A 25,160-nucleotide genomic window follows, 5' to 3' on the forward strand; every position below is an offset into this window, starting at 1 on the left:
CAAAAACAAAACATCAGCCCTCTTAATGCAAAAGTGCAAACACGGATTACTTATTGGCTTTACAGACATCGGGGTTAGCATTCAAATCTATACGCTTACACCTTGCAGCTGTGGCAGCCGATTTGCTAAATAGACAGCACTTGTCATTATTTAGAATGCCTGTTATCAAAGCTTTTATGTAGGGACTTAAAAGAACCATTCCTCCAAGGCTTCCTCCTGCACTAACATGGAACTTGACATTGTATTAACACGACTCATGGGTCCTCCTCCTCCTTTTGAAATACTTCACTCATGTCAATTGCAATACTCATCATGCAGACCTGCCTTTTTAATCTTTATCACTTCACTTGGAAGGGTCAGTGAAATTCAGGCATTAACCACTGAGGGACCCTTCTTCCAACTACATGGGGACAATATGGCACTCAAAACAAATCCTGAATTTCTCCCAAAGGTTTCCAATTTTCATATTAATCAAACCATTGACTTACTGTTTTTTTTTCCTGCACCAAGATTCTGTTGCTGAAAGTGCTTTGCACACTTTAGATGTCAAAAGGGCCCTAATGTATTATATTGACGGAACTAAAGCTTTTATGAAATCAAAATAATTGTTTATTTCCTTCGCTCTTCCTCACATGGGAAAGGCCATTTAAAAATCAGGCATTTTAAGATGGATTGTCAAATGCATCCAAACTTGATATGCGAAAGCTCAAAGGCTTTTACCTGTTGCTCCAAAACCTCACTCCACTAGGAAAATAGGAGCTTCTATGGCTTTTGTAGGCAACATTCCCATTGCTGATGTTTGCAAAGCCGCTACATGGTCCACTCCACGCACATTCACAAAACATTGTGTGGATGTCTTTGCACGCCAACAAGCCAGTGTTGGCCAAGCGGTCCTTAAAACTTTTCCAAATAACTGCAACCACACAAGTTAACCACCACTTAGGGACAGGGACTGCTTTACAGTCTCTGCAAAACATGTGTATCTACAGCTCACATGCCTCGAACGGATTGTTATTTAGCCTGTATCATCTGTTCTAGGCATATAGAGCTGTAGATTCACATGCTCCATCCCACCACCCAAAAACCCTGTGTAGATTGCAGTTCACATACTTTATATACTTACCTCATACTATTGCTTGGCTAATGCATATAACTATCACATTCTCACCTACGGCAAAACTATCTGAAGATGGCGTCAATGACGATGCGCAGTATTACCATCATCTGAGCCCAACACTAGAGGGCAGACTTATGCAAAGTATGTGAATCAACAACACTATGTGCCAAGAACCGATGCTTACAGGGTAAGTAACATAATCCATACCTATTGAGCTAAGGAATCTGCTAGTCTAGTTTGCTTATGGATTCCACAAGATTGTATGTTTTTCTGGCATCAGTAATGAGGAATTGGCAGCTGTTGAGGCAGGAGTTCCACTGCAAGGATAAGTCTGTGAGAGTATAAAGAAAAAAGAGGAAGACAATAAGAAGGTACTAAATCACTAATAATCACCTATCACATAATCTTAAGCAGTTGTGGTTAGCCAAGATTGACGGGGACAAGGACTTCTCCTGTCTATTTCTATTGTTGTTCAGAGCGGCGTTAATAGAGTTGAAGGTGCTTGACCACCTTAATTGATGTCTGCCATTTGCTAATGTGACAGTAGTCGCTGGGTTTCGTATCACGGCCACTTACTAATGTACTGAAAAACTGGTATGCGTATGTTTATTTAGGATTTTAGTGCGAATTTATGGGGAAGAGAACTAGTAGCCAGCCCTTGGCTGGCAAAAAAAAGATACACGGAAATGTGGTTTGTACCTCAGTAGCTGGACAGTTTGGTCAGTTTGTGGCATTGCATGTTTTTTGAGGTGCTGGCAGTTTATGCATCAGCTGCCTCAGTGGTATTAGTTCATTCACCCAAGGTGGGTCGGGTCCATTTCAGTTTGCACTTTCGTAGTTTGAGGTTTTGTAATTGTAGACACTGGTCCCTCGTTAAGGGGTGAAATGGGTGGGTCAAGCGTTGACTCTTGGGATTGAGCTGTGAGGTTTTTGGATTGTAGACTTTTCAGTTTGTGTTGGCTATTTGCTTTGTGAGCAAATCGGTTCATGTTGTGTTGGTTTCATCGTGTCTCCCCAAGTTGGTTTAGATTATGAATCATTAGGATTTTGGGCTAAAACAGCACCTGAAAATGTACCAAAAGGTTTGCTAGTCTATAGCTTAGATAATGATGTTTTTACAGTGTACAAGGGCTACCAGAAGATATCTGGAACTAAGTCAACCCTGAAGTGTGTGAAGAGATGCAAGATCAAAATAGTGTCCATTAAATGTAGGTAGAGCAGTTTCCTGGAAAGAAAATGGGTATTAAGAATGTGCCATAACTGTTTTTGGGGTACCAGCTATTTTGTTTGTGCCTTGATTGTTGCAGTGTCGCAAGACTCCAGTATTGACACCTGTTTGCGCATCAGCAGTTCATGCTAGAGGATTTCTTTTGGTGCTTCATCAACTCTTACCTCTGCATCCCCTTTTAGACTTCCTCCTTCAGCAGTGTGACAGACTCCACGATGTCCTTGAACATTATCACAGTTACTCTGAACATGGGTAAGAAAAGTGGGCTTGGCATGGGGAGTTGTCCTAATGGTGATGGGAGTAGTGGATGTGAAGGTGGTGAAAGGTACTGATCTACGGAGCATCTGTTTGTTTGATTCTGAATGAAATGGCAGTGCTGTAATCACTTGATAACTTGTAATAGTTGAGTCCAAAAATTTTCTCTGTTTGACCAGTCTCCTGACTGGTAGCTTTCTTGGTTGTTGCTTTGGGGTTGGCTGGATTAGTCTGATTGGGAAAGCTGAAAAACCTTTGAAGGTGGAAGCTGGAAGGATTTCCATGGTCCTCTCGAGCAACTTCACCCCATCTCATCACAAGTGTTAAGATGGCAGCAGTGCCTCTTACCTCAGTTGCTTCTTGTCCTCTGCAGAGAAATACAATTTCCTAGGCATCTCCATTGTTGGACAGAGCAACGAGCGGGGAGATGGCGGCATCTACATTGGTTCCATCATGAAAGGAGGAGCTGTGGCTGCAGATGGGAGGATTGAGCCTGGAGACATGCTGTTGCAGGTGAGAGCCAGAATCAACCAACCCATCCCAGTCTAGACTGAGAGCTCTGATCTTGCAGGTCGGAACCACAACTGACAAAGACCTCTCAGCCTAGAACCTGATCTCTGCTCCTGCAGGTGACTTTCCAGAACACACACTACAGTCTAAAATGTTTGCTCTGCTTTTGCAGGAGAAAACGAGAAGTCCTGTCTGTCCTAGAGGGCTGGATCCATGCCAGATTTTTAAGATGACTACATTTATGTAAATGGGGATATGCTAAAAAACTGGCATGGATCTGGCCCTCCAGGACTGACTTTGGAGAACCCTGCTCTAATATAGAGCTAGAATGGACAGATCCCTCTATCTGTAGTGTGGGCTCTGCCCCTGCTGGTAGCAACTGGAACCAGCAGACCCTTCTCAGGCTTGAGACTGAACTCCATTTTTCCATAAAAATTAAAATGAGCAGCACCTCTGTTTAGAGCATGAACACTCCTCGTGCGCTCTTACCAGCATTAAGTAGAATGAGCAGATGTCTCCTCTTTCATAGTTTAACTCTAGATGGAGTGCTCTTTTCCTAGTGGTAGCAACTGGTTAGCCTCCTCATTAGCCCAGAAAAAACTCTGATACCGCTATAAGTCACCACTCCCCTTTATTCAAACTATTAAAACCCTGTTGCCAGAGCATTGCATTGTCAATTAGCACTGATTCACACTTTCTTGTAAATAGTTGCATCTGCAGTCTATAACTAGATCTGCTCCTTGTGTTAATGACCACACCTTTTCAGCACCCACCTTCAGCTAAATCTCCCCCCACACACACTTGAACTGTAGTCTTGCTTCTGCTGGTGGTATCCAGCGGACCCATTCCTGTCAAGACCCCAATTCCGTTCCAGACAATTCTTACTTAAATCTTGAATGAATGCATGCTGTAACAGGGGAACAGTCTTTCAGTTATGACGTTTTACACCTCTCAACTACCCTGAACCTCCAAGTTTCCAGTGTAGGCATATGGTTACCCATATGCACTACTTTTCCTCTCTTACTTACACAGACAGCACTTCATATCTCCCCCTTAGAAATTGGGTTATCGTTGCCGTTCCACAGCTATAAAGCAGTTCTAGTTACCCACTTGCACCTCCTGGTGATCTGAGGCGTTTCCAAAGGCTTCCCAGTGTTCCATAGTCACTGCTTGAACAGTTAATCTGCTGTTTTTCTGAGGTGATTCAGATCTTCTGCTCCTTTTGTGTTTCTCTTTGACATGATTTCCTCCTTAAACACATTCATCATCTGATTATTTCTTTGTAGGTGAATGATATAAACTTTGAAAACATGAGTAATGATGATGCGGTCCGGGTCCTGAGGGAGATTGTCCATAAACCAGGGTAAGCGATAGTCTGAATTTAATTCTGAGGTTTGTTGACACAACTGGAAATTCAATTATAAACCTGTTCAATATCAACTGGATATGAGAAGGATTTAAGGGGGCTGAAGTGATTCATATGCATGGAACTGACTAGCTATCTAAACAGATTGGATTAAGGGTGTGAGCGTTGGGTGCATGGAGATGGGAGTTAAAACTTTGGGTAGAGATATGGAGGGATGAGAGTATGCTACCGGACATGTACAAAGCTGAAGAGGCCTGTGGCAAGAACTGCGAAGGAGCACTTCTAAATGTTATTCATTCCTGTTGTAACGTTTGGTGTTCAAACTCGCTTCTTGCAATTTTGAAATTCTCCTCACCTGAAAACCTGCTGGAAAAGGGTGAACTTTACCTCATAGAGACTTGCCATTAGGACTGTCCGGGAGCTAAAAGCTTGGGCAAAGGAAACTCACCACTGCCTGTAACCAAATCACTTACCCCAGTGTGCCTTTCGTTATCTAGTGCAACAAATTGAGCAGCTAATCAAGAAGCTTGGGTCTGATACAAAAACCTGTGTCTTTTGCAGAAAATAGATGTTCGAGGCATATGAACTGCAGAATTCACACTTTGTGCATAAATCGGCATCGGGTGTTGGGCTCGCATGCTTGCACCTTGTTGTCTTGGAAGAAGTCTTTTGTAGTCACAAGATAGGTGACTCCTCCCTTGGACGATAGTGCGCATGGGCATCGACTCCATCCTCAGATTGTTTTTTTCCGCCATCGGGTTCGGATGTAACTTCGGTGCTTCGGTTCGGTACCGTGTTATCCCAACCTTTCCGACACGCAAACCATCGCAAACTCGACGGTATTGTTTTAGCGTGCCTTTCTACGCGCTAGCTCAAATACTCTATCCCGGTCATCGACGCGGGCCGCTGGGCCTATAGACGCCTTTCGGGCCTACGGCTAATGGAAAGGACTCCATTCAAAAAATGCCCCCAGTGTGGAGCTAAATTCCCACACAGCGACCAACACAAGGTCTGCAACCTGTCTCTCGCCCGAGCACGTGGAGAAAACTTGCCAAGCCTGCGCCTCCTTCCATAACGTGTTGCCAGGCCCGACTACACGTTATGGCGCAACAGGCTGCACCGGTGCCAGAGACTTCGGAGGATCTGGACATCATTTCCGAGGCAGATGATTCCGACCACATCACTCCAGGTCAACGAGTGAGTGCAACTGCCTCTGCCCCGACCCCACCCGAAAAAAAGAAGGCTCCGGTTAAGACTTCGCCTACAGGCCCCAGTGGTGACTGAAACAATGCTTCAGAAGCCCCGCCCCGGCTCCAAAGGCAAAGGAAAAGCCTTCCACCGGCTCGGGACCAAGCAAGCCGCATGTCAGTGTCCTGCAAACACCATCGGCACTGAAGTAGTGAGCACATCCTTGTCCTGCAGTCTCCAAAAAGGCCTCGGCACCGAACACCTTGGCACCGAAAGAACAAATGGCCTCGGATCCGAAACCAAAACACTCGATACCGAAAAAGATTTCTGACTCGAAGCCGAAGGATCCAAAAACCCCTTCAAAGGCTCCAGAGCAGAAATCTAAATCCTGCTCGGAACTGAAAAAATCAGCACCGAAAGCGACTATTGAAGAGGAAGAACTTTTACTGCCGGATCCCATCGATCCGAAACAAAAAACTCTCCAAGTAGACCCTAAGACAAGCCATATTGTCAGTGTTCCACACAAAAAGAGGAAATTGTACATCCCACACATCCCTGAGGTGCCTGTGAAGAAAAGACTGTGCAACTTCACCCTTACGACCCTCTACTCCTGCTCTTCCTACTAAACCTTCCTCTCCACCAAAATCTCCCATACTTCCCTCATATTCATCACCACCACAGGATGAGGATGATTTAGGAGGCAACAATGACCCTTTTACTGACCCTGACACATGGGATGACTATGATGGTCCAGTAGATCCTACAGACCTTCCTGATGCATACCCAACAAAGCCATCTCCCCCAGATGACAATATTGGCTTTAGTCAGCTCGTTGATAAGGCTGTCCCGTAGCATGGTGTTCAAATGCATTCGGAGCTCACAGAGGAAGACGTCCTAATACACTTTTGCACCATCACAAAAGACAGTACGAACTTTACCCATGTTAAAAGGTGTCATTAAACATGCCCAAGAGATATTTAAAGACCCTGTAAGGGCTGGAATTCTCAATCCTCTGATTGATAAAAATATAAACCTGCCCCTAATGATCCCACCTACATTAAGGGCCAACTTCCCTTAGACTCCCTGGTAGTCACCAATGCTAGAAAGCGTGCCAACTCTCAGACCTCCGGTGATGCTCCACCCCCAGACAAAGAGTCTAAATTACGGGACGCTTCAGGCAAACGAGTTGCTGCCCAGGCAGCTAATCACTGGAGGATAGCTAATGCGCACGATAGGGCTCATTACGACGAGCTTGAAACCCTAATGCAGCATTTGCCTGACCAATATAAAGCCAAAGCTAATGATTTGATCCAGGAGGGCAAATTTAATAACAAATGCATCAATTAAGTGTGCCCTCGATGTAGCAGACACTGCATCTAGATCCATCAACACTAGTGTGTTACTAAGGAGACCTGCCTGGCTGTGCATTTCTGGGTTCAAACAAGAAGTGCAGACTACTATCCTCAATCATCTGTTCAATCACAAACAACTTTTTAGCCCAGCTGTGGATACAGCTTTAGAAAAAATTAAAAAGGACACGGAGACTGCTAAATCCATGGTAGCGTTACAATCTCCATCTACACGCGGCTCCTTTCGACGCTCTTTTTATAGAGGAGCATCCAAAAACATCAGTACAGACACTGCTTCTTCCTCCTATAAAAGCCCCACAAACCTCCCCCCAACAAGGGATATTTTAGAGGTGGGTACAGTGGAAATAACAAAGGTGGTGTCTGAGGTAACAACAACACCTGCGCCTCTCCCACTAATGAACAGTGACTTATCTTCACTCCCTCCAGACCATTCCACTCGGAGGGAGACTCTCACAGTTCCTACCTGTCTGGAATTCCATCACTACAGACATGTGGGTAAGACAAATTACCCAGTATGGTTACTGCCTGGAACTTACTGCAACTACCCAGCACCCCCCCCCCCCCCCACATATCACCCAAACAACGTCCCATGTCCATGGAACATTCAACGCTCCTAAAACAGTAAGTTCTCTCACTGCTTCAAAAGCATGCAATAGAACTAGTTTCCTTACATCATCAGGGAACAGGAGTTTACTCCCTGGATTTCCTCAACCAAAAAAGACGGTACTCTAAGACCAATACTGGACCTCAGACCTCTCAATCTTTACATACAGTCAGATCATTTTCACATGATCACTCTTCAACCAGTCCTTCCACAAGGCGACTTCCTTGCCACACTAGACCTCAAGGATGCCTACTTCCATATTCCTATACACCCTGCTCACAGGAAATATCAAAGGTTCACAGTGGACGGCCAACACTATCAGTTCAAAGTTCTGCCATTCGGGGTGACCACGGCACCCAGAATGTTCACAAAGTACCTTGAGGTAGTGTCGACGACTGGCTGATAAGAGCCAAGTCATACAACCAATGTGTTCACCACACTTATCAACCTATTCAGCTGCTTGGGGTTCACAGTGAATTACACTAAGTCACACCTTCAACCCTTCTACCTACATCAGTACCTAGGAGCCACAATAGACACTTCCAAAGCTATATCCTACCCCAATCAAGCCAGGATAGCCAGTATGCAAACCCTCATCACCAAATTTCAGCCCCAACACACTCTTCCAGCCTGAGTGTGTATGCAACTGATAGGAATGATGGCCTCTTGCATTTTCATTGTACCTCACGCAAGACTTCAAATGCGCCCTTTACAGGAATGCTTAGCACGTCAGTGGAACCAGGCTCAAGGTCAACTTACAGATCTGGTGTTGGTGGACAGCCGCACACATCGCTCTCTGCAGTGGTGCAACACACTAAACCTTTCCAAAGGGCGGCCGTTCCTAGAGCCAGTTCCACAGATAATGCGAACAGCAGACGCATCACTCACAGGCTGGGGAGCCCATCTCCTCAACCCCACAATTCAGGGGAAGTGGACCGCTCAATAAAAACAGCTAGACATCAACCACCTAGAATTACCGGCACTATTTCTAGCGCTAAAGTCATTCCAAGTACATCTCCTCCACAAAACTGTCCTAGTCCGCACCAACAATATGACAGCAATGTATTCCATATAAGAACAAGGAGGAACACACTCGTTGCAGCTGTCTCAACTGGTGCAAAGCATATGGAGATGGGCCATTCCACAAAACCTATATCTTCTGGCAGAACATCTTCCAGGAGTGAACAATCCGATTTGGATCTGTTGAGTCGTCCGACTCAGCAGATACACGAATACGAACGTCATCCCCAAGTTCTGCAACCCTTTTTCCACATGTGGGGCCACCCAGACATAGATCTGTTTGCCACACACACAAATGCATAATGCCCAACCGTCACCGCCAGGTACCCACACCCGTTATCCAAAGGCAATGTGATATGGATGAACTGGTCAGGCAGATTTGCGTACGCTTTTCCACCACTCCCACTCATTCCGCTAGTAGTACGCAAGCTCAAACAGCAGTCTCTCAAGATGATCCTGGTTGCTCCCACATGGGCACGGCAACCATGGTTCACACTACTCGAACTGAGCAGTTCCGCACCAAAAGCTACGTCTCTCCCCAACGCTGCTCACGCAGAACCATGGAGAGAAAAGACACCCAGATCCAGCACAACTGAATCTAGCAATGTGACTCCTGAAATCCTAGAGTTCGGTTACCTCAACCTTCCACCCAACTGTATGAATATTATTAGAGAAGCCAGACGCCCCACTACAAGAGCTTGCAATGCAGCTAAATGGAAAAGATGTCATTTACTGCAATAACACAATTGAGCCGCTAGACGCTTCAATTCAAAACATAATTTGTGATTTGCTGCTTTTACAAAGATGCAATTTGACATACTCCTCTATAAGACTACATCTGGCCGCCCTTGCCGCCTTCCTACAAAACAGACATTTGTCATTGTTTAGAGTACCTGCTATCAAAGTCTTTATGGAAGGCCTTAAAAGGATAATTCCACCAAGACTGCCACCCTCTCTAGTGTGGAACCTAAATATTGTTCTTACTAGACTCATGGGTCCCCCATTTGAGCCATTACACAAATGTGAATTACAATTCCTTACATGGAAAGTAGCTTTCCTTGTCGCAATCACCTCTCAGGAGTGTAAGGGAGATCTAGGCTTTAACCATACAAGAGCCCTTCTTACAAATACATCGTAAAACAGTGGTTCTTAGGACAGTTCCAAAATTTCTTCCCAAAGTAATCTCTGCTTTCCATCTTAATCAGTAGAGTTACCAGTCTTTTTCCAAAACCCTGATTCCGTAGCGGAAATAGCTCTTCACACGCTTGTTGTCAAAAGAGCTTTGCTTTACCACATAGACAGGACTACAGCCATCAAAAAAACAAAACTACTTGTAGCTTTCTCTCCACCTCATAAGGGCAACCCCATCCCCAAAGCTGGAATTTCAAGGTGGATTGTCAAATGCATTCAAATATGCTACCAAAAAGCAAAACGTACATTAACAATTCCCCCTAGGGCGCATTCAACTCGCAAACTAGGGGCTTCCATGGCATTCTTGGGGAACATTCCCCTAGAAGACATTTGTAAGGCAGCAGCATGGTCTACTACACACACCTTCACCAAATACTATTGTGTAGATGTGCAAACAAAGCAACAAGCTTCTGTAGGCCAGGCTGTTAAGATACTTTTTCAAACTGCTGTAACCGATGCAGGCGACCACCGCTAGGGGAGACACTGCTGTACAGTTTATGCACAAAGTGTGAATTCTGCAGCTCCTATGCCTCGAATGGAAAATGCTACTTTCCAGTATGCATCTGTTCTTGGCATGTAGAGCTGCAGAGATTCACACGCCGACCCACCTCCCCGGAACCTGTATCTGTTCCAGTATTATCTTACTTAGATACATTCACATGGACATATTTTCTGTTTCTTACAAACTCCATCATTTCCCATCATGGGGAAAAACTATCTGAGGATGGAGTCGATGCCCATGCGCATTATCATCCAATGGAGGAGTCACCTATCTCGTGACTACAAAAGACTTTTTCCAAGACAACAAGGTGCAAGCATCCGAGCCCAACACCAGATGGCGATCTATGCACAAAGTTTGAATCTCTGCAGCTCTACATGCCAAGAACAGATGCATACTGGTAAGTAGCATTTTCCTTACCATCAAATGAAAATGCATCATACACAGTTTTGCAGCGATTTGATTTGAAGACTTGTTAGACCTGTCAGCCCTTTGGGTGGTCCCTCCTCATCATTATTTATTTTGTCCCACTGTTGCCTCAAACCCTGTTGTAATTTTTCCTTTTTGGGAACCACCAGACTTTTTAGTGTTGCTGCAGATTCAGGGAGCCATTTTAGCTACCCCTGAAACTTCTGTCTGAGGGCCTGGAGCACAAAATGGTGGCCACCGGTGACATCACCAGCATCCACTGGAACCTACCAGCACCTTCCAGAACATTCCAGAACCCTGTGACAGTTGGCGGCGGTTTAGAATGTTGGGAAGCTAAGACAGAGAGTTGGCAGTTGGAGCTGGCAGTTGGCACCTGACTGGTGAGGTGAGAGCAGCAGAAACTTGAAGGAGGAAGGAGTGAAGCAGCAGGGGTGGAAACTTGTGCCTGGAGTGGGGTCCATAAACCCACCCTTGATACTAGTCACTACTGACTGAGCCCAGCCTGGAGCCCTGTGTGGGAAGAAGCAAGAAAAACCATCCTAAGGACCTGGACAGCAGGAACAGGCCTTAGAAACAGAGAACAGCAAGATCCTGACCTGGAAACTGGTTTCCCTGGAGTCCGACGTCGAGTAGCCTGAGACCTGGAGCCCGAGGTGGAGAAGCGGCGCCGACTGGAAAGCGGACGTCCTACCCGGAGCCGCCAGAGGTCGAGAGAGGGCGCCGTCAGAGGTCGTAGAGAGTACCAGAGGTCGAGGAGGAAGTCACCCGAGGTAGAGTGAGCGGCGTCATCGGAGGAGTGAAGTCCGCCCTCCGGAGTCGCCGGAACCTGAGGAGAATCGTGCCGGAGGTCGGGAGTGGAGATCGCACTCCGGAGTCGCCGGAAACCTGAGGAGAGGAGCACCGGAGGTCGGGAGTGGAGATCGCACTCCGGAGCCGCCGGAAGTCGACATCGAGCCAAGGCCGGCCGACGTCATCGAATCGAACGTCGCATGAAGCTCCTTGTGGCGCAGATGTCACATTCATCTAAGTCTTCTGGTCTTCCCCGGTCCCCTACGAGCTCTACGGACTGACTGCGCATCCCCCGCTAGGAGCAGTTTCCAAGGGTGTCATTCTCCTTTGACGTCCGGAGGTAAATCTGTGTCTGCAGTCGAAGTTCCAGCGTTGCCCGCCTTCGTCATCTACCGCTGGTCCACGCTCTTCTGTTGAAGTGTCGGGACAAGAGTCCGCCCTGCTTCTCCCCACCTATCCTGGGGCCAGGGCGTCTTTGTCCCAGATGAGACAATATTCTCAATCTTTTCCTTCTATTCTTGTTATCACCTCCCTCTGGAGCTCCCTTGGGCCTGACGGAAATGCACGAGGTTGTGCTTCTGACTGTGTCTGCAGGTTCTCCCCCCTGGCTTCGGGTGGATCTTCCACCTTCGCAACGTTGGTGCACAGCCCGTCGAGGCTCCAGTCTTCAGCACCTGCTTCTGGTCTGCTGTCTCCAATGTTGGCAGTGGACTTGTCTGCCGGCTCCCATAGAGGTGGCGCTGGTGCTGTTCGCCGCTCCTTCCGACGTCAAGACGTTGACCGGCTTCGGTTATGGCATCTGATGGAGCCAACTCCCTTTGTCTGGTTTTTCCTTCTGTGGACCATGGTTCTGGACGTCAGTGGTTTCAGATCTTCTCCAGCCTCCTGTCCCCTCCTGGTTTGACTACGGAGGCGAGTTCTGCTCTGGCGAGTTTCGGTATTCCTGGATCTACAACTTCCACCTGTGGAAATGTCAGTGGGCCCTTTAATTGGCGTTATATATCCTGTCTAACGTTAAGCCTGTATTTACTTATAGTGACTGTCTTTTCGATAACCTGTTGGGTGCTTGGACTAAACCGGAAACAGGGCTCCCTGTGGATCGCTCTACTTCTCGCAGGCATCGCCTGGCCCCCGGGGATCTCTCCTGTCTCCGTTGACATCCCTCTACTAGGACCTTTGTGTTTCAGGCTACTTTAGCCACTCAAAATATTGATTCTGTCCCTCCGGAAATGGAGGCCAGGGGATTTGATGCTTTTGGTAGGTGTTTTTTCTTCTACCTCTGCCCTGCTCTCATAGCACTTATTGTGCCCTCGCGTACTACTCCCCCGCCTTGTGGAACTCAGTGCAATGCCTCTTGCCCTCCCTTCCAGAAGAAGCCAGAAATGTTTTTGTCGCCTGGTAGGAGATGGGCAACAAGCTGCCACTCGTGGCATCCTCTGTGGAATGGATGCCACCGATTCTGTTGGTCGGGCTATGGCCTCTTCCATAGCTCCTAATCAGCGTGCATGGTTGCATACTTTCCAGGTTTTTGGAGGCTGTGCAGACTACTTTAATTGACATGCCTGCTCCCTCTTTGGTGTGCATGCTGACTCTGCACCACCATGACTATCTCTGAACCATCATAAAGCAGAGTCTTCACTCTTGTTGTACTGGAGTTGTCGGGGAGAATTTCTTTCCCCTTGTTTCAACTCTTCTCATCCAGGGGATACTCATCAAAGTCATAATCTATGAATAATCCCCGCCCATGTGCGGGATCCCGGAGCATATAGAAAATACATATATATATATATGTATCATAATTTTTGCATAGTAGTGCCCCCGTAACCTGTAAGGAAAAAAGGAAGCATCAGGCAAAATATAACACAGCACTGCTTTACTGCCATAAAGCAACATGTAATTGTAGGCATTCGCCAGTAGGCTGCAGTTGAGTATCAAGAAACCAAGAAAACTGACACCCTGCCTTTAAGGCATTAGAGTAGGGGGACCGTGCCTTTAAGGCCTGCCTGTGACCCCCTGCTCCCATGATGCACTACAGGTGGCAGTTGGGCCAGTTCTTTTTTCCGGCTCCTTCTGTGAGGATCCTGGAGCTTGAGCTCTTCAGTTTTTTGACTGAAATGTTTAATTACAGCTTTTTCAAGCTTTTTTCGACGTTTTCTGGCTTTTAAGGGCTAATTCTGCTGGTTTCCAGTGAATTTTCCAATTTTTTCCAGTCAGAATGTCTCCTTTATTTAGGAAATGTCCTTCTTATGGCAATAAAATGGCACTGGCAGATCCACACTCGGTGTGTATTATGTGTTAACCAACAAAACACGATCCTGACCAGTGTCCCCACTGCCAGAAGTTCTCAAAGCGCACTCTGAGACAGAGAGCGCATTAAACTGCATGCAAGACTGGAGAAGGAACGGAGCCGTCGTGAAGGCGAGCATTCCTCAAGACCACCTTCTTCAGCTACGCAAGTACAGAAACGGCGACATACCAGCTCCTCGGGCTCCAAAAAGACCAGGAGTACAAGAGGTTCGACGTCGAGGATGCCGGCGAAAAGGCAGAGAACTTCGGCGTCGAGGGATTCATCCTACCATCAAGAGTCTCCGCCGCGCAAAAGTAAGTCGGCGTCGAGAGGCGGTCCTTCGGGCTCGAAGGCTGCTAGTCCGGTGACATCTGGACTGTCTCCGTCGACGTCGAGGCTTCCGTCGACGTCGAGACACTCTCCGCCACCCTCGAGGGGGTCGACGTCGAGAGATGCGGCGACGTACATTCCGCCGCGAGTGGGCCGGTCGCCGTCGATGGTTACCCCCACTCGGCGACATAGAAGGTCGACGTCAAAAGGGCAGACGTCGAGAGAGGTCGACGGCGAAGTCGCCCAGTCGACGTCGAGAAAGGTCGACGGCAAAGTCGCCCAGTCGACGTCGAGAAAGGTCGACGGCAAAGTCGCCCAGTCGACGTCGAGAAAGGTCGACGGCAAAGTCGCCCAGTCGACGTCGAGAAAGGTCGACGGCAAAGTCGCCCAGTCGACGGCAAAGTCGCCCAGTCGACGGCAAAGTCGCCCAGTCGACGTCGAGAGGTCCACGCCGAAGACACGGCCGATGTCGTGGTCATCTAGCCGACGTCATGTGCCAGAGAAGAGAAGATCAACGTCGAGGTCTCCGCGATCGGCGTCGAGACCGCCGTCGAGACCAGAACGGCATATCTCACGCTTGCCGATGGTGACGCAGACGTCGTCGACGTCAAGGGATTCGACATCGAAGGCGAAAACTGGTCATCTCCGGGACTGCACATCGTGCAAATATCTCCCGAAGGATCACCCGAGGCTCCAGAGCGGTTCGGACTGTCACCGCGCTGGTTATGAGATGTGGGCGCAGGCACATGCCAGAGTCCGGGATCGGACTACTCCCGCAGGTATTCCCCACCGCGCAGGAGTAAATCACCTCCGAGGGATCCAAGGCCAATTTCACCACGCCGGTCTCGTTCCAGGGACCGTCGCACCGCGCCAAAACGTCCAAGATCTCCGTCCAAGCGCAGATCAGGTTCAAAGGCTCACCATAGTGAACGCTCCCACAAGAGGCGACGCACCAGGTCGTCCACTGGGACTTCATCCACAAGATCCTCAGTCCGGGACTACTCTCCTAGCTATGGCCACGTTCCTTACACCGGCTACAGCGGGCTCGGTTCCTTCGAGAATAGCAAAGAAGTACAAGGCTCCGACCGAGGACCCTTTATTCTTGAGGGCGGACCCGCCAGCGGATTCGGTGATCGTGGCGGCGGCCATAAAGTCTCACTCAGCCTCAGTATCTGCTTCTGTCCCCCCTGAGCAGGACAGCAAGCTGATGGACTCCTACGGCAGGAGAATGTGCAACTCCTCTGCCTCGCACATGAGGGTCGCTAGCGCTTCAGCCCTGCTGGGGAGGTATGATCGCTCCCTATGGAATTCCCTGGCCAGGTTCGTGGAGAAATTGCCTAGGGAGGACAGGCAGGACTTCACGGAGATCCCCCAAGAAGGCGGACTGGTGGCCAACCAAGTAATAAGCGCAGCGGCGGATGCATAAGACCTAGCCGCGCATGGCTACTCCCATGGCATCTGCTCCCGCCGTTCGGCCTGGCTCAGATTAACGGGCCTCAAACCAGATGCGCATAAAAGAATTCTTAACCTGCCGTTTAATGGGTCATCGCTATTTGGAGCTCATGCGGACGACCAAATGAGCAAGATGAAAACGGAATTGGACACCGTAAAGGCTGTGGGACTGGAAAAGCGCAAAGAGTTCCGCAAGCGTTTTCGCCAGGGCGTCAAACGTGCTTTTCACCAGCGCGTACAAACGCCCCAATGGTCCTCTCAAAACCAACAGAGGTCCCAGTTTCAGCAAAGAAGGCGGGGCAGAGGAAGAGGAAATGCTAAACAGCAGCAGTCCTGTCACAAGCAACCTCCCAAACAGTGAAAACTTACTTCCTCCGCGCTCGTTCGCCACTCCGGTAGGAGGAAGTATCACCGTTCACCTGGCAGAGTGGAATGCAATTACAAACGACAGATGGGTGCTGAGTATTGTAGAGCGTGGCTACTTGCTGAGGTTCAAATCTCCCCCTCCGCAGGTACCCCCACGGAAACAGCCACTCCCTGAAGTTGCCACTCTCCTCTCCAAAAACGCCATAGAGGAAGTTCCAAACAGGCAGAGAAATCAGGGAGTGTATTCCCGGTACTTTCTGTTCAGAAAAGAGGAGCGATCGGAGACTACAGACCTATCCTCGATCTCCGCTTACTCAACAGATTTCTCAGAAGAGAAAAATTCAGGATGCTAGCACTGCACCAGATCTTCCCACATCTCCACCAGGGGGACTGGATGTGTGCCATCGACTTACAGGATGCATACTTCCACATTCCTGTCTCAGCGAAACATCGGAAGTTTCTCAGATTTCACATCTTTCGCCAACATTATCAATACAAGGTCCTGCCATTCAGCCTCAAGTCCGCGCCACGAACGTTCTCAAAGTGCATGGCGGTGGTGGCTGCATTTCTCCGCAAACGGAAGATATTCGTCTACCCCTATCTAGACGACGGACTCTTAAAAAGTTCCACTCCGGCTCGACTCCAGAGTCATCTCTCGTTCTGCCTAAACCTTCTACACTCGTTGGGCCTTCAGGTCAACTACAGGAAGTCGATCCTCAATCCAACTCAGCGGATCCACTACCTGGGCGCCTCTCTAGACTCCTCAAGCGCAAGCGTGTGTCCTTCGGAGGAGAGGTTATCCTCAATGCTGCAAAAAAGCCGCACGCTTCTCAGCACGGAATATCCCACAGCCAGACAAGTGTCATCTCTCCTGGGATCCATGGCCTCGTGCATCTACATCGTGCCCAACGCACGTCTGCACATGCGTCCTCTGCTGCAAGACCTAGAGGATCAGTGGTCGCAGAGGTCCGGCCGCTGGGAGGATCACATTACCCTTCATCAAGCCGCCAAAGATTCTATCCGGTGGTGGATGAAGCGCTCCCATCTGCTTCACGGCGTCCCTTTCCATCAGGCGCCTCCGACACAGACAGTGGTCACAGACGCCTCCATGCAGGGCTGGGGGGCTCATATGGGCCGGCTTCAAGTACAAGGTCTCTGGTCGCTACCGAACAGAGCTATCACATCAACTTCTTGGAGCTACGAGCAGTCCATCTCGCTCTCAAGTCCCTGTACCCATCCCTGCAGACCGACTATGTTCAGGTTCAGACGGACAACACAACTATGTTCTATCTGAACAAGCAAGGAGGGACCAGATCACGGGTCCTGTCTCTGGAGGCCCAGTCAATCTGGAAATGGCTTCTGGCGAGAAACCGGACGATCGTCGCTGTTCACCTGCCAGGGACCCTGAACGTGCAGGCGGACGGCCTCAGCAGAGACTTTGTCGAAGCGCACGACTGGGTGCTCAACGAAGACGTCGCTCAAGACATCTTCCGCTTGTGGGGCACACCGGGCATCGATCTGTTCGCAGACGCGGACAACATAAAATGCCCCGTCTTCGCCTCCAGGTTCCCTCAACGGGGTTCGCAGGGGAACGCGCTTTTGATCAGCTGGTCGAGGACATTGCTTTATGCTTTTTCTTCTCTCCCTCTCATCCCGGCTGTGATTCAGAAGTTCTACAGGGCCAAAACTCGGATGATCCTAATAGCACCGGAGTGGCCCCGGCAGTGGTGGTACCCAGATCTACTCCAGCTGTCGGAGGTACCACAAAGGAGGTTGCCATGCCTGCCGAACTTGCTGACCAAGGACAAGGGGAGAGTGTTCCACCCCAATCTCCCCTCCCTCCGCTTGACGGCATGGCACCTGAATTCATCCAGTACGGACATCTAGATCTTCCACGGACTGTATGAGCATTCTTCGGGAGGCAAAGAGGCCCTCCACGAGGAAGTCGTATGGCTTTAAATGGAAAAGATTCTGCTTCTGGTGTAGAGATAACACCCTTGATCCGATCCGGGGTCAAGAACAGGTTATTCTCCCCTACTTACTGTACTTGGCGAAGTCTGGGTTAAAGTACTCTTCCATCAGAGTACACTTAGCTGCTATTACAGCCTATAGGAAGTCTCCTAACCAGATCTCATTGTTTCAGATGCCAGTGGTAAAGGATTTCTTAGAAGGGCTTAAGAAAGTTTACCCACCTGTGAGGTCTCCTTCCCCTTCCTGGGAACTGAACATCGTTCTCTCTAAACTGATGGGAGCCCCTTTTGAACCGATTCATAAGGCCTCCTTGCAACATCTGACCTGGAAGGCTGCCTTCTTAGTAGCCATCACTTCAGCCCGTAGGGTTAGTGAAATTCAGGCCCTCTGCTGCAAGGAACCTTACACTGTATTTCATGCTAATAGGGTGGTGCTCCGTACCCATCCGAGCTTCCTACCCAAGGTGGTCTCGGACTTCCACATTAACCAGGTGATCACATTGGCCACCTTCTTTCCTCAACCGACCACTCCCCCGGAGAGAGCCCTACACTCTCTTGACCTCCGGAGGGTTTTGAAATTCTATCTATCTAAGACCCTTACTCTTAGAAAGTCAGACAGGCTCTTTGTGAACTATGGGCCCACGAATACCGGGCTGGCTGCGGCCAAGAGGTCTATCTCTAGATGGATTGTCTCTTGTATAGCTTTGGCTTACCAACTGTCCCACAAAGTTCTACAGGGTAAACCTAGAGCACACTCTACTCGAGGGAAAGCTTCTACTGTAGCACTCCTTCGCAACGTTCCCATGTCTGAGATCTGTAAAGCGGCTACATGGTGCTCAGTCCATACTTTTACGTGCCATTACTGCCTAGATTCAGACGCGCAGGCCGACGCCCAGGTGGGGCAGGCTTCTCTGAGGAACCTGTTTGCATGACTGTAAATGCAAAATGTGTTTTGCTGTTTGTTTTTTAACTGTTTTTTGCTCGTCCGCGAGACTTTGGGTATGGGCTTGCTACTCTATTCATAGATTATGACTATTGATGAGTATCCCCTGGATGAGAAGGATTAGTTACTTACCTGTAATCCTAGTTCTCATCCAGGGGTATACTCATCAGTCATAAGCAACCCACCCACCTCCCCGGACGAGCAATGTTTTCTCTTTAAATAAGTGATGTATGGAAGGCAGATCTACTCAGGTGCGGAGGCACCGCCAAAAAGAACTGGCCCAATTGCCACCTGTAGTGCATCATGGGAGCAGGGGGTCACAGGCAGGCCTTAAAGGCACGGTCCCCCTACTCTAATGCCTTAAAGGCAGGGTGTCAGTTTTCTTGGTTTCTTGATACTCTACTGCAGCCTACTGGCGAATGCCTACAATTACATGTTGCTTTATGGCAGTAAAGCAGTGCTGTGTTACATTTTGCCTGATGCTTCCTTTTTTAGGTCTCGCCTGCGAACGCAGCGCGAAGCGCTGCTCGCAAGCGAGATCTATTGTTGCTGACTTGCCTCGGAAGTGGGACAGGAGATGTGCACGCGCAGGCTTTTGGCGGATTTGAGTTGGTGTACGCGCCTACAGCCACGCGGCGTGCACATCTCCTGTCCCGCTTCCCTCGCAAGCCAGCATGCAGTTTCTCAACACGCACGTCCTAGGCACCGCGCAACCACTATGTGCTCCTGCTCCAAACCCCCACACCCCTGTGCCCTCCGCTTCCCCCACCACCGCTCCCATCCGTGTCCCTCATTCCTGGAGCAGGGCTGCTGCTGTCCAAGCACACATGCGGGCGGGATTCCTCCTAGGAGATAGAAAGCGGCTAACAAACCTCGGTGTTTCCTGCAGTACTGACCAAAGCTCCTTTCCTCGGCTGCCTGCGATGAGCGACAGCAGCGCACAGACCGACGGACAGGAACAACCAGGGACTGAAAAGCGGCACCCAGTAACTGTCCTCAGACTCAGACAGCATAACGGAAAGCAAACGGACCTCAGCCACCACCCCGCCTCTGCTCTAACGTTCCTGCTGTGCGTAAAGGGGCGTCGTTTATGAGCGTAACCGAGCGCCGCCTGCAGCAGCACCACCGCGACTCCATGTTTAACTTTCCCCACCTCCCAGAGACCCAGAGCCGGCCAGGCGCGGGGCTGCCCCTTACTCACACCTAACACACCGCAGCCCCACCATGCCTGGCATGATGGACAAGGGGATTGAGTTCCTGGGGAGGACCCGACCCAACGGCGCCAAAAGCCCCTCCAACGGGCTCATGAGCGACGAGAGCGGCAGCGACGAGAGCGGCAGCGACGACTAGCACGGTGGGAGCCTCGAACGCTGTGAAAGAGAGGTCATGGAGGGCTGTGTGGGGGAGAAAAAGAATGCCCATCAGGCTCATCCCCTTGCTTTTGTCTTTCTAGATGTCGGGATGAGAGTGGGAGCTGATTACCAAGCTCGGATTCCGGATTACGATCCCGGTAATTTATGTTCTTACCAGACTCTTGCGCCTGTGGTAGCCTTGGTAGCAGTGTCTGCACTGGCAGATTTTGGGAATGCTTAAACTGTTATAAAGTCAATCTTTATGATTTTATTCACTATCCACATGTATTGTGAACATGTGTATGTTTTTATAAGATTTTTCTGGAGAAAAATAATTTCAATAAAAGAAGAAGCGAATTCAGCCCACTCTTTAGGAACGGTGAGCTGCCCAGGGTCATGTTGTGTTCAACTAGCATCCTTGGTCGAGCGCATTGTATTTCTAAGCCCCAGCCTTCTTGGGTTTTTCTCCCTTCTTTGCCTGGTAGGCAGAGAATGTTGTGTTAAGACGCCTCTGCTCCGTACTGCGGTAGCCTCGAACGTACACAATTGAATTCACAGCGAATGCGTTTCGTGTGTTCATGTGGGAATGCAGTTTACGAGGGAACACATAGGACTTTATTTCAATGGCACTCCTACATTTTCCAGCTCTCGCTACCTTTGTAAATGTGTGATTGTAAACATCAGCTGGAGGTATCCTCGCACAGTGAACATGGCAAGTAGGCTAGGCTAGTCCACTGTGCTATGGCAGACTTCACAAGAGGCCAGCAACCAATGGGAGTCGGAGCGCTGACCACGCGACAACCCCAAATCTTTCATTTCAAAAGAACAGCGCTGACTATTGTTTGCAGTCCATGTGCCTTGAATCTGCGACCAGGTTGAGAAGAGCCGCATCGATTGGTTTTTCGACCAGAACGAGCGCTAGAAAAGCCAATAAGTCATCTTTTTAAAAAATATGATTTTGTATGAGTAGTTGTGTCTATAGGTGCCTGGGTGAAGGCGAGAGCGTATCAGGGGGCAATCCAATGCAAGTATAAGGAAGTGCACGGGCAAATGGGTTATTGACCCAGTTCAAAGCAGAATGAATGGGCGAGTAGTAGGGTGCGTGTGTGAATTAATGCACGAAAAAGGGAATGTATGGATGAATGATGTATGCACAAATGGATGAATGAGAGTGCATGAATGAGTGAAAAACAAGTGACAGTGTGGCTGGATGAATGCTTAAGACTGAGGGAGGCCAGGATGTTGTAGGGTGGTGTCATCTACTCGTGAGAGGTGCCTGCGCTCTGCCAGTACTCATTAACTAATACTTTAGCCTTGTGCCCAGTCATTCATTTTTGAATTCATTCGTACGTACGTGACCTGCGCATGCATCTACTCGTTCACCAATTGACTCGTTCTCACAGTCTCCTATTCTGCCTGTGTTACCCTCGGATAGGTTGTCTATTGTGACCACATGGGCTAGTGTTTCCGAATCCACATGGGCCAGGGTTTTGGAATTTGACATGTTTCACCCTCGGAGAGCCTGCGGCTCGTAGAAGTCGCCTTCGCGGCAGGTTTGGGCGGTGATCGGAGCCCTCCACCCGGACAATAAGTGGACAAACCTCGTCTAGGTGTCAATGTTTTTATTCAGCTCGGGGCTTTTTCCTCGGTACATCTCAGATGTTTCCTTGGAGCCAGACTGTAATAACAAACTGCAGTGTTTGGAAGGATGTTGTTGCTCGTTTTTGTTACCCCCTTTCTGACTCTGCCCCGTACCATGTCTTAAGAAAACAAGCATTTGCAATGCAATAGGTCCCGCATTACTGAATGTTTGAGCTATTTGTGTTGCATTATTAATAGCAATGCCAATAGCTCAGACTTTAATAGTGCGAGACCTATTGCATTGCAAATGCTTGTTCCTTACAGGTTACGGGGGCACTACTATGCAAAAATTATGTAATTTACAGCATTGCCATGTTTTGAACATTATTAGGCTGCATTTATGTTTTCACATATGTGTATGTATATATATATATATATATATATATATATATATATATATATGTATTTTCTAGAAGCTCCGGGATCCCGCACATGGGCGGGGATTATTCATAGATGATGAGTATACCCCTGGATGAGAACTAGGATTACAGGTAAGTAACTAATCCTTCTCCACCTACATAAGGCAAAGTATTTTTTTTCCCTTCCAGGGTTAAGCCTGGTGTTGTGTTCCTGCTTGCTGCGGGTACTTTTCTTCTTATTTATGCTGTCTGTGACCGGTTTCGTTTCCAGCCATCTAGAACATATATCTTGCTTTGCGGTCTCATAGGAGTCTTTTCTAACAGCTTCTTTTTGCTGCTTGTTTTTTTTCTTCCCAAGTACTTAATTCTGTGGCAGGTGTTCTGTTTCTGTTGTGCGAATGCACTATAGCCTTCCTCCTCTTTTTCGGGGACCTTATTTTGTATGTCTTCGGGCATTTTGTGAGCTACTTATGCACTTAGTATCCCTTATAAGGACTTCAACTTCATCTTTTCTGTGCCCTTTAGGTCCATATGGGTGACACTGGTACAACAGTCAGGCACACTCTTTGGCCTGTTTAACTTTAGTTACGGTCTTCGATCCTCTTCTGTGTGGCCCTTCTCTTTCTTCGACTCTATGTGGCACATGGATTTTCTCCTACTCATAATTGTGTTCTCCTTGGTTTCGGCCTGGGTTCCACGACTCCCCTTCCCTAATCCCCTTCTGGTATCTGCATCTTTTTGGTGTATCTTATTGAATTGCTGTGGGCACTGCTTTCTTGTGTTGGCCCTTTTCTACTTTATTGTGCTCCTGATGCTGTTTGTCTTTAGCAGTCTGGTGTTCTTGTATGAGTATTTACTCTTTTAGTGTTCTACCTACCTAATCTGCATATGGCCGCTGCTGTTGCCTCCGCCTGTGTTTTTTTTTTTAATATACCTGTGGGGTACCTGTTGTGTCTGCTGTTCTTTCAGTTCTCGTCACCTGGGACACCTGTCCCCTTGATTGTTTGGATCGTTGTCTGGTATCCTTATTTTGCAAGAGGCTGGGTTTCCCTTTCTTTCCTATCTCTCTGCTCCCTCAACTCCTGCCTTTGTGGTGTCCCTTTTTCTAGGGGAGAGGTTCCATCCGCCCCCCTCCCCTTCTTTTGATAAAGGTATTTCATTACTTTTTCTTGGGGCATAACCTTTCTTTCCTCAAGTTTCCATGTGGCGTTGGTTAGGTTTCTTACCTGTTTTCCCCATCTTCTATAAGTTGGGCGATGTGTGATTGTCCTAATCGACTATCTGTTGCCCTCAGTTTCTGCCAGCCCTTTATTTCCCCTGGCGGTCTTTCTCTGCTCTTTCGTGGTGGACTTTCCACATGCTGTTTATTCGTGCTTCTCCTGCTACTGCCATCCTTCCTCAGCCGGTGATGTTGATTCTTGGACGGGTGCCATTGTTTTCCTGTAGTGAGCAATGCTTTGCACTTCCTGCTCTTATTTGACATTGTGTTGCGTTTTTCCAGCCTTGTCTTTCTGTCTCCACCTCAGTTACTGTTGTAACCTTTCTTTTGATCACGGTTTGATGTTTTATCTCTGCCCTTCCTTGGTTACTTCTGTTCTGGGAGTATCCCTCGTTCCTCCACTTCTTGTGCTACCCGCTCTCTGGCAGTGGACATGAGTTACCTTCGTAAGAGTGGATATACTTTTGCTGTGCCCTATATGACTTGTGTGTCATGGGGACTTGCTATGTTTTTTATATGCCTGTTGATCCTTATATACATTATCCTTTGTTTCTGCATGTGCATACCTATCTGTTGAATGGATCTCTTGTAGGTGTCTTTTACTTCAGGTATATGTGTGTGTGTGTTGCACATATGGGCTCTGGCCTTCTGTACGGTGTATGTCTCTGCATTTTACCTACACCCTTCTTGGTGACCTGGCTCAACCTTCTTGGTTGTGCTTCTCTGTTTACTTTACCGTTTTACGGAGGGTGCCTTGTATATATCAAGGTTCTCCGGATAAGACCGGTTTCCTTTCACCGTTCTTGTATTTCTAGCGATGCTCTTGAGCTTTCATTGTTGGGGACCTCCAATCATAGAATGATGGAGAAAGAAAAACTTTTTCGAAATCTTTTTTCTCTGAATAGATTCCTTGACGACCGGTGGGTGCTCTTTATTCGTTGTATGTGTTTGCTGCTGCTGAGCATGCTGTTTATGCTCCTTCTATTGGTGTTGAGCCTGCACTCTGGACTTTTGTCCTTGGTCCTTCGCATTCCCAATTGTAGGTTGCTTCCTTTTTTGGGGCTGCCTCTTTTACTGATCCTATACTGTTTCTCACGGTCTTGTAGCTTTCTACTACCTACGGGCATCCCATAGTCGTCCTTGGAGATCATTGAGTATCTTGCTTCACCTATCATTTTTCGGATAGTCTGGTCCATCTCTATCCTTTTGGCCGGCTCCTCCTATTTTGGGATTTTTGGAGAGGTCAGTTTGCAGCCCCTCCTCCAAGGATGATATTGCTTGAGTATCTGATTCTAAGATAAGGTATCTGCGGTTAAATGTCTCTAGCAGATGGAGACGTTACTTACCTTCGGTATGTATCGACCCACCCATCCTCCCCATTCTGTGAACTGAGGGCCCTGTGCTCTCCTCGCTCCCCTCTTTGCTTTCTACTACAATTCTTTCAATCTGTACTTGCTGATACAAGATTTTTTCCTTTTTGGCACACTGATTCCTGAGACTGTTTCTCTTAGTGGCTCAGTGTTGTTGGTTCGGGAATGGTCACAAACACTGAGCGTGTTGGGGGGAGGGCTTATATGGACTCTGACTTCATTCGGCAGACCTCGCTGCAGAGTCGCTTGACGCCCTCAGCCGACGCACAGAGCTACTGCTGAAAATATTTCCAGATCCAGTGTGG

General features: G+C 48.4%; 1 protein-coding gene across 1 annotated transcript in view; it reads left to right on the top strand.

Annotated features, from left to right (window-relative positions):
* DVL2 (dishevelled segment polarity protein 2) overlaps positions 1–25,160 on the top strand; it is a 191,658-nt gene that overhangs the window by 135,448 nt on the left and 31,050 nt on the right. Inside the window, exons 7-9 of the mRNA XM_085639481.1 lie at positions 2,528–2,597; positions 2,974–3,113; positions 4,397–4,473. Of these exons, the coding sequence (XP_085495607.1) occupies positions 2,528–2,597; positions 2,974–3,113; positions 4,397–4,473 (287 nt within the window). The remainder of the gene's footprint in view (positions 1–2,527; positions 2,598–2,973; positions 3,114–4,396; positions 4,474–25,160) is intronic.

This window comes from Triturus cristatus, chromosome 12 (assembly GCF_964204655.1).
Source record: "Triturus cristatus chromosome 12, aTriCri1.1, whole genome shotgun sequence".
Taxonomy (NCBI): Eukaryota; Metazoa; Chordata; class Amphibia; order Caudata; family Salamandridae; genus Triturus; species Triturus cristatus.